Source organism: Oncorhynchus keta, unplaced genomic scaffold, assembly GCF_023373465.1.
Source record: "Oncorhynchus keta strain PuntledgeMale-10-30-2019 unplaced genomic scaffold, Oket_V2 Un_contig_16657_pilon_pilon, whole genome shotgun sequence".
Lineage (NCBI taxonomy): Eukaryota > Metazoa > Chordata > Actinopteri > Salmoniformes > Salmonidae > Oncorhynchus > Oncorhynchus keta.
This window is the reverse complement of record NW_026280042.1, coordinates 7523-16383: the sequence shown is the minus strand read 5'-3', so window position 1 is coordinate 16383 and position 8861 is coordinate 7523. Positions and strand designations below refer to the sequence as shown.

The following is an 8861-nucleotide window of genomic DNA, read 5'->3' as shown; positions in this document are numbered from 1 at the left end:
CAAGTCATTTTGAACAGTCAGCTGGGCCAAGTCATTTTGAACAGTCAGCTGGGCCAAGTCATTTTGAACAGTCAGCTGGGCCAAGTCATTTTGAACAGTCAGCTGGGCCAAGTCATTTTGAACAGTCAGCTGAGCCAAGTCATTTTGAACAGTCAGCCGGGCCAAGTCATTTTGAACAGTCAGCTGGGCCAAGTCATTTTGAACAGTCAGCTGGGCCAAGTCATTTTGAACAGTCAGCTGGGCCAAGTCATTTTGAACAGTCAGCTGAGCCAAGTCATTTTGAACAGTCAGCTGGGCCAAGTCATTTTGAACAGTCAGCTGGGCCAAGTCATTTTGAACAGTCAGCTGGGCCAAGTCATTTTGAACAGTCAGCTGGGCCAAGTCATTTTGAACAGTCAGCTGGACCAAGTCATTTTGAACAGTCAGCTGGGCCAAGTCATTTTGAACAGTCAGCTGGGCCAAGTCATTTTGAACAGTCAGCTGGGCCAAGTCATTTTGAACAGTCAGCTGGGCCAAGTCATTTTGAACAGTCAGCTGGGCCAAGTCATTTTGAACAGTCAGCTGGGCCAAGTCATTTTGAACAGTCAGCTGGGCCAAGTCATTTTGAACAGTCAGCTGGGCCAAGTCATTTTGAACAGTCAGCTGGACCAAGTCATTTTGAACAGTCAGCTGGGCCAAGTCATTTTGAACAGTCAGCTGGGCCAAGTCATTTTGAACAGTCAGCTGGGCCAAGTCATTTTGAACAGTCAGCTGGGCCAAGTCATTTTGAACAGTCAGCTGGGCCAAGTCATTTTGAACAGTCAGCTGGGCCAAGTCATTTTGAACAGTCAGCTGGGCCAAGTCATTTTGAACAGTCAGCTGGGCCAAGTCATTTTGAACAGTCAGCCGGGCCAAGTCATTTTGAACAGTCAGCTGGGCCAAGTCATTTTGAACAGTCAGCTGGGCCAAGTCATTTTGAACAGTCAGCTGGGCCAAGTCATTTTGAACAGTCAGCTGGGCCAAGTCATTTTGAACAGTCAGCCGGGCCAAGTCATTTTGAACAGTCAGCTGGGCCAAGTCATTTTGAACAGTCAGCTGGGCCAAGTCATTTTGAACAGTCAGCTGGGCCAAGTCATTTTGAACAGTCAGCCGGGCCAAGTCATTTTGAACAGTCAGCCGGACCAAGTCATTTTGAACAGTGGCTAAGTCATTGACAGGCAGCCAAGTCATTTTGAACAGTCAGCTGGGCCAAGTCATTTTGAACAGTCAGCCGGGCCAAGTCATTTTGAACAGTCAGCTGGGCCAAGTCGTTGATCTTGCTTTCTGGAACAGATCCTTTAAGTTATTTCACCAGACTGAATGGTTCAGAGTTTTTGTAAACCAAGTAATTAAAACACTTTTATTTCAAATTCTTTACAGAAGTATCACAACAGCTAGTTAACCATAAGACTTAAAAAACATGGGATCATCAACTTTCATTGAAACATGTACAAGCGTCTAGTTACTTTATATGCAACGACAACAAACATAGCTGTGGAGGTACAAAACGCAACGTGAATAAAATGGGCATTATTATACACCTAAACAATACAATTCAATGCTAGTCGTAATATAGCCAATTTATCAACAGAAATAACAACCTGTAAAAACGAAAAAAAATTTGCTTTTTTAAATTTTTTTATTTTTAAATATGAAAAACCAGGATTTTGTCAAGTGCAATGAGGAAGACCTCGAGGTGAAGAGCACTTATTCCGTTTCTCTCATGATATAACAGTACCTGTAAACAGCATGTATGCAAGCATGAAAGACTAAAATGTTCTTACACATTTTTGAGGAAACCTTGATTGAGACTAAAAAATTTGATGAATCTTTTGATGACTTGACCGTTACTGAGCAGTGGGACATGTATTGTTCCAAACCCCCCCCCTACCCCCACAACAAAACAACAAGTGTGGTCGAAAAGCTTTACAAAATGAAAAAAAAAAAAACTCGACAGAAAATATAAATATAATGGATAAATGCATTTCTCACTAAAAAACAATAATGCATGATTCAGTTGGTGGTAGAAAACAGTACAATCCTTTTCAAAGTTAGCATTTAGACCCCCCACCCCCCAACAAAAAAAAAAGACAAAAAAAACAAAACAACTAAAACATACATAAAAATTGTGAAAAGACATTTCCAAATAGCACCATATTCCCTATATAGTGCACTACTTTTGCCCAGAACCCTAGAGGCTCTGGTCAAAGTAGGGGCGCTGTATAGAACTAGTTACCATTTGGACCTCAGGCAGTGTCTAAACCAGGTGGAATCTTGGTCCGGCTGTAGCGATGATGTCACTGTAAGGCTCGGTCTGGTTGAGCTCGATGGCCTGCTGTTTCTTCAGAACCAGGAAACTGTAGAACTTGGCGGCTCCTGCTTCTTGTTGTTGTCTCGGCACAGCGCCAACAAGCTGACCTGCTCGGCTCCCGTCTTGGCCATGACTCGCTGTAGAGAGGAGAGAACAGAGACGGTCACCTTACTGATCAATGGTCTGTCCAGCGAGATAACAGACCGACCCAGGAGAAAGTGGTTCGCCCAAATAAGAGATGATGGAATGACTGCTAAAGATATGAAGTCAGTCGCCTCCAGACAACCAGATGAACCTGAACAGCTATCATCAGATATCATCATCAGACATCATCATAGACACCAGATATCATCATCAGATGTAGACACCAGACATCATCACCAGATGTAGACACCAGATATCATCAGATGTAGACACCAGACATCATCATCAGATGTAGACACCAGACATCATCATCAGATGTAGACACCAGACATCATCATCAGATGTAGACACCAGATATCATCATCAGATGTAGACACTAGATATCACCAGATGTAGAACACCAGATGTACCAGATATCACCATCAGATGTAGACACTAGATATCACTATCAGATGTAGACACTAGATATCACTATCAGATGTAGACACAGATATCACATCAGATGCAGATAATACCAGATGTAGACACCAGATATCACCAGATCACCATCAGATGCAGACACCAGATATCACCATCAGATGCAGACACCAGATATCACCATCAGATGTAGACATCAGATATCACCATCAGATGTAGACACCAGATATCACCATCAGATGTAGACACCAGATATCACCACCAGATGTAGACACCAGATATCACCATCAGATGTAGATACCCAGATATCATCACAGATGTAGACACCAGATATCAGATATCATCACCAGATGTAGACACCAAATCATGTCACCAGATATCATCATCATCAGATGTAGACACCAGATGTCATCGCCAGATGCTGAGGCACCAGATATCACCATCAGATGTCACCAGATATCACCATCAGATGTAGACACCAGATATCAGATGTAGACACCAGATATCATCATCAGATGTAGACACTAGATATCATCATCAGATGTAGACACTAGATATCACCATCATCAGACACCAGATATCACTCAGGTATATCATCACCAGATGTAGACACCGGTATCAGATGTAGACACCAGATATCATCACCAGATGCAGACACCAGATATCACCATCAGATGTAGACACCCAGATATCACCACTGTGATGCAGACACCAGATATCACCAATCAGATGTGTAGACACCAGATATCATCATCATCAGATGTAGACACCAGATATCATCATCATGTAGACAGATGTCACCATCAGGTACCAGATATCAATAACACAGATATCATCTGTCAGATGTAGACACCAGATATCATCATCATCATGTAGACACCAGATATCATCATCATCAGATGTAGACACCAGATATCATCATCAGATGTAGACACCAGATATCACCATCAGATGTAGACACCAGATCTAATATCAGATGCCAAACGCAGATATCGTCATCAGATGTAGACACCAGATATCATCGTCAGATGCCAGACACCAGATATCATCATCCAGATGTAGACACAGATATCATCACCGAATGTAGACACCAGATATGGAGCACCAGATATCATCATCAGATGTAGACACCAGATATCATCATCAGATGTAGACACCAGATATCATCATCAGATGTAGACGCAAATATCATCCATCGGAATGTGAGCACCAGATATCACCACCAGATGTAGACACCAGATATCACCACCAGGTGTGAACTTTTTAGATATCATCACCAAGTCTTAGACACGAGATATCATCACCAGGTGTAGACACCAGATATCACCATCAGATGTAGACACCAGATATCATCACCAGATGTGGAGCTTTAGATGTCATCACCAGGTGTAGACGCAATCTCCACCATCGAATGTAGACACCAGATATCATCATCAGATGTAGACACCAGATATCATCACCAGATGTAGACACCAGATATCATCATCATCAGATGTAGACACCAGATATCATCATCAGATGTAGACACCAGATATCATCATCAGATGTAGACACCAGATATCATCATCATCAGATGTAGACACCAGATATCATCATCAGATGTAGACACCAGATATCATCATCAGATGTAGACACCAGATATCATCATCAGATGTAGACACCAGATATCATCACCAGATGTAGACACCAGATATCACCATCAGATGTAGACACCAGATATCATCATCAGATGTAGACACCAGATATCACCATCAGATGTAGACACCAGATATCATCATCAGATGTAGACACCAGATATCATCATCAGATGTAGACACCAGATATCATCATCAGATGTAGACACCAGATATCACCATCAGATGTAGACACCAGATATCACCATCAGATGTAGACACCAGATATCATCAGATATCATCAGATATCATCAGATATCATCAGATGTAGACACCAGATATCATCAGATATCATCAGATATAGACACCAGATATCATCAGATGTAGACACCAGATATCATCAGATATTCTCCAACGACCTGTTTTCCATTATAGCAATTTTCCACATGGAAATGTAATATTCTGTACCTCTAATTCCCAACAGAACATTAGCATAGTTTGTTTGTTTACTTGAAGAAGTGAATAACAACATATTTGTTTACCTGAAGGCCATGTAGCATCTGCTGGGTCCTCTTGTTCCACCTCTTCTCCTCCTGGTCCTGAGTTGGATCCCCCTCCTCCTCCTGCAAACAACACACACACACTCTGAAAACATGCAGGACCTCAGGGTGGCTGGACACAGTCCATTAATCTCCAAAGGTATCATAGATGTGTTGAGGTCAAATTGTTGACGTGTTTATCAAGCTGAGGTTCAAGTCTCTACCCCCTCCCCAACCCCCAGGTCTCTACCCAACCCCCAGGTCTCCACCCAACCCCCAGGTCTCCCCAGCCCCCAGATGCTCTCCCCAACCCCAGGTCTCTCAACTAGTTCAGTTGACCCCAAGTGTGACGACATAAAAAATATAAACATTCTTTATATCTTCCCAGACAATTTCAATCAGTTCATATCATCCCCCAGTCTCTCCCTCCCTCCCCAGTCCTCCCTAACTCCCCCAGATCTCTGCCTCCTCCCTCCCCAGCCCAGTCTCGCCTCCTCCCAACATCCCCAGTCTCTAACCTCCTCACAACCCCCCCAGTCCTCTGCCCTCCCCTCCCAGCCCCCGGGTCTCTACCCTCCCCTCCCCCAGGTCTCTACCCTCCCCTCCCCCAGGTCTCTACCCTCCCCTCCTCCCCACCCTCTCTGCCTCCCCAAGCCCCCCAGGTCTCTACCCTCCCCTCCCCCCAGGTCTCTACCCTCCCCTCCCCCCCCACCCCCTCCCCTCTCCCCACCCCACCCCTCTCCCCCACCCCCAGGTCTCTACCCTCCCCTCCCCCCCAGGTCTCTACCCACCTCCCCTCCTCCCCCCCCCAGGTCTCTGCCCTCCTCCCCAGGTCTCTGCCCTCCCCTCCTCCCCCACCCCCAGGTCTCCTGCCCTCCCCTCCAACCCCCAGGTCTCTACCCTCCCCTCCTCCCCCAACCCCCAGGTCTCTACCTCCCCCAACCCCCCAGGTCTCTGCCCAACCCCCCCCAGGTCTCTACCCTCCTCCCAGGTCCTCTGCCCTCCCCTCCTCCCCAACCCCCAGGTCTCTACCCTCCCCTCCTCCCCCAACCCCCAGATCTCTACCCTCCCCTCCTCCCCAACCCCCTCAGGTCTCTACCCTCCCCACCCCCAACCCCCTCCAGGTCTCTGCACCCTCCTCCCCCAACCCCCAGTCTCTACCCTCCCCTCCAACCCCCAGGTCTCTACCCCTCCTCCCCACCCCAGCCTCCCAGGTCTCTGCCCTCCTCCCAACCCCCAGTCTCTGCCACCCTTCCCAACCCCCAGGTCTCTACCCTCCTCCCCAACCCCCGGGTCTCTACCCTCCTCTCAACCCCCAGGTCTACCCTCTCTCCAACCCCCAGGTCTCTACCCTCCCCTCCCCACAAACGCCCCCCAGGTCTCTACCCTCCCCCCAAACCCCCCCCAGGTCTCTACCCTCCTCCCTCCCCAACCCCCAGGTCTCTACCCTCCTCCCTCCCCAACCCCCCAGGTCTCTACCCTCCTCCCCTCCAGGTCTCTACCCTCCTCCCCCAACCCCCAGGTCTCTACCCTCCTCTCCAACCCCCAGGTCTCTACCCTCCCCCCCCACAACGCCCCAGGTCTCTACCCTCCCCCCTCCCCAACCCCCCAGGTCTCTACCCTCCTCCCATCCAGGTCTCTACCCTCTCCCCTCCCCAACCCCCAGGTCTCTACCCTCCTCCCCTCCCCAACCCCCAGGTCTCTACCCTCCCCAACCCCCCGGGGTCCCCCTCCCCCTCCAACCCCCAGGTCTCTGCCTCCTCCCCAACCCCCAGGTCTCTGCCCCTCCTCCCCAGCCCCCAGGTCTCTACCCTCCTCCCCAACCCCCAGGTCCCCCTCCTCCCACAACGCCCCAGGTCTCTACCCAATCCCCAGGTCTCTATCCTCCCCCTCCTCCTAACGCCCCAGGTCTCTCCCCAGCCCCCCAGGTCTCTGCCCTCCCCCCAGGTCTCTCTGCACCAGGTCTCTGCCACAACGCCCCCAGGTCTCTGCCCCAACGCCCCAGGTCTCTACCCAACGCCCCAGGTCTCTGCGCCCCCAGGTCTCTACCCAGCCCCCCAGGTCTCTACCCAACCCCAGGTCTCTACCCAACCCCCGGGTCTCTGTAACCCCCAGGTCTCTTCCCAACCCCCCAGGTCTCTACCCCCCCTCCTCCACAACGCCCCAGGTCTCTACCCAACCCCCCAGGTCTCTAACCCCCCCCAGGTCTCTACACCCCCTCCTCCCCAACCCCCAGGTCTCTACCCCCCCCATATAAACCCTCCCCGACGGTAAGTTGCCACCACTCACCTCCTCATCACTGTCATCCTTGTCCTTCTTCTCCTTGTCCAGCAGATCCAGCTCAGGGACCAGCTGTGTGAGGCTGAGGCTCTCCTCTGGGGGCAGGTCTCACCTGGGGCAGGTCTACCTGGGGCAGGTCTACCTGGGGCATGGAGGACTGAGAGATCAGCCTGAGGCTCCTGGGCTCCCATCTAAATGGATCTATGAGACGAGAGACGGGTTGGATACACATGCCAGAACTAGTCAGAGGTAAGACAAAACATCAACCTTTTCATTACTGGTTGTTGAATATATTTATATATACACCTTGCTGTTATTATTTATGTAAATGTATTTTTTCATTACTGGTTAATAAATAAACTGTGACAGCAGTAGGTTAGAAGGCTGATATCCCAATCAACTGTGACTGAGCAGTAGGTTAGAAGGCTGATATCCCAATCAACTGTAACAGCAGTAGGTTAGAAGGCTGATATCCCAATCAACTGTAACAGCAGTAGGTTAGAAGGCTGATATCCCAATCAACTGTAAAGGCGGCAGTAGGTTAGAAGGCTGATATCCCAATCAGCTGCTAACAGCAGTAGGTTAGAAGGCTGATATCCCAATCAAGCTAGGTTAACAGCCCAGTAGGTTAGAAGGCTGATATCCCAATCAACTGTAACAGCAGTAGGTTAGAAGGCTGATACCCCAGTCTCCTGAAAGCAGCAGTACTCACGGGCAGGCCAGCCCCTGAATGAAAGCAGTACTCAGTACTCACGGGGGCAGGCCAGCCTCCTGAATGAAAGCAGCAGTACTCAGGCAGGCCAGCCTCCCTGAATGAAAGCAGCAGTACTCAGGCAGGCCAGCCCCTGAATGAAAGCAGCAGTACTCAGGCAGGCCAGCCCCTGAATGAAAGCAGCAGTACTCACCCCGGGCAGGCCAGCCTCCTGAATGAAAGCAGCAGTACTGAGGGCAGGCCAGCCCCCTCAATGAAAGCAGCAGTACTCACGGGCAGGCCAGCCTCTGAATGAAAGCAGCAGTACTCACGGAGCAGGCCAGCCCCTGAATGAAAGCAGCAGTACTCACGGGCAGGCCAGCCTCCTGAATGAAAGCAGAAGTACTCAGGCAGGCCAGCCTCCTGAATAGAAAGCAGCAGTACTCACCGGCAGGCCAGCCCCTGAATGGCTTAACAGCAGTACTCAGGCAGGCCAGCCTCCTGAATGAAAGCAGCAGTACTCACAGGCAGGCCAGCCTCCTGAATGAAAGCAGCAGTACTCAGGCAGGCCAGCCCCTGTGACCAGCAGCAGTACTCAGGGCAGGCCAGCCTCCTGAATGAAAGCAGCAGTACTGAGGCAGGCCAAGCCCCCTGAATGCAAGCAGCAGTACTCAGGCAGGCCAGCACCCACAGACAGCAGCAGTACTCACGGGCAGGCCAGCCTCCTGAATGAAAGCAGCAGTACTCACGGGCAGGCCAGCCCCCTGAATGAAAGCAGCAGTACTGGGCAGGCCCCGCCCCCTGAATAGAAGCAGCAGCTGTACTCACGGGCAGGCCAGCCCCTCCTG

The 8861-nt window shown here is 49.9% G+C and overlaps 1 protein-coding gene and 1 long non-coding RNA gene across 2 annotated transcripts; one reads left to right on the top strand and one right to left on the bottom strand.

Moving 5' to 3' along the window:
* Positions 1-2259: 2259 nt before the first annotated feature.
* On the bottom strand, positions 2260-7513 carry LOC127919433 (double-strand-break repair protein rad21 homolog A-like). Its single transcript, XM_052502985.1, has 4 exons — positions 7465-7513; positions 7332-7429; positions 5046-5126; positions 2260-2466 (listed from the first exon to the last, which is right to left on the bottom strand). Exons 1-4 carry the CDS (start codon positions 7511-7513, stop codon positions 2362-2364), a joined length of 333 nt encoding a protein of 110 aa, XP_052358945.1. The 3' UTR covers positions 2260-2361.
* Positions 7514-7583: 70 nt separating this feature from the next.
* Positions 7584-8049, top strand: LOC127919432 (uncharacterized). The gene is made up of 3 exons (XR_008102921.1): positions 7584-7697; positions 7740-7819; positions 7950-8049. It is a non-coding gene; the product is annotated as an uncharacterized LOC127919432 (long non-coding RNA).
* The last annotated feature ends 812 nt before the right edge of the window (positions 8050-8861 follow it).

Excerpts from the sequence above, each read along its gene's own strand:
- LOC127919433 (XM_052502985.1), bottom strand. The coding sequence starts at position 7,513 with ATGGGAGCCCAGGAGCCTCAGGCTGATCTCTCAGTCCTCCATGCCCCA. Across the intron at positions 5,127-7,331 it reads AGGATGACAGTGATGAGGAG|GAGGAGGAGGGGGATCCAAC; the intron begins GTGAGTGGTGGC and ends TGTTGTTTGCAG. Across the intron at positions 2,467-5,045 it reads AGATGCTACATGGCCTTCAG|CGAGTCATGGCCAAGACGGG; the intron begins GTAAACAAATAT and ends TCCTCTCTACAG.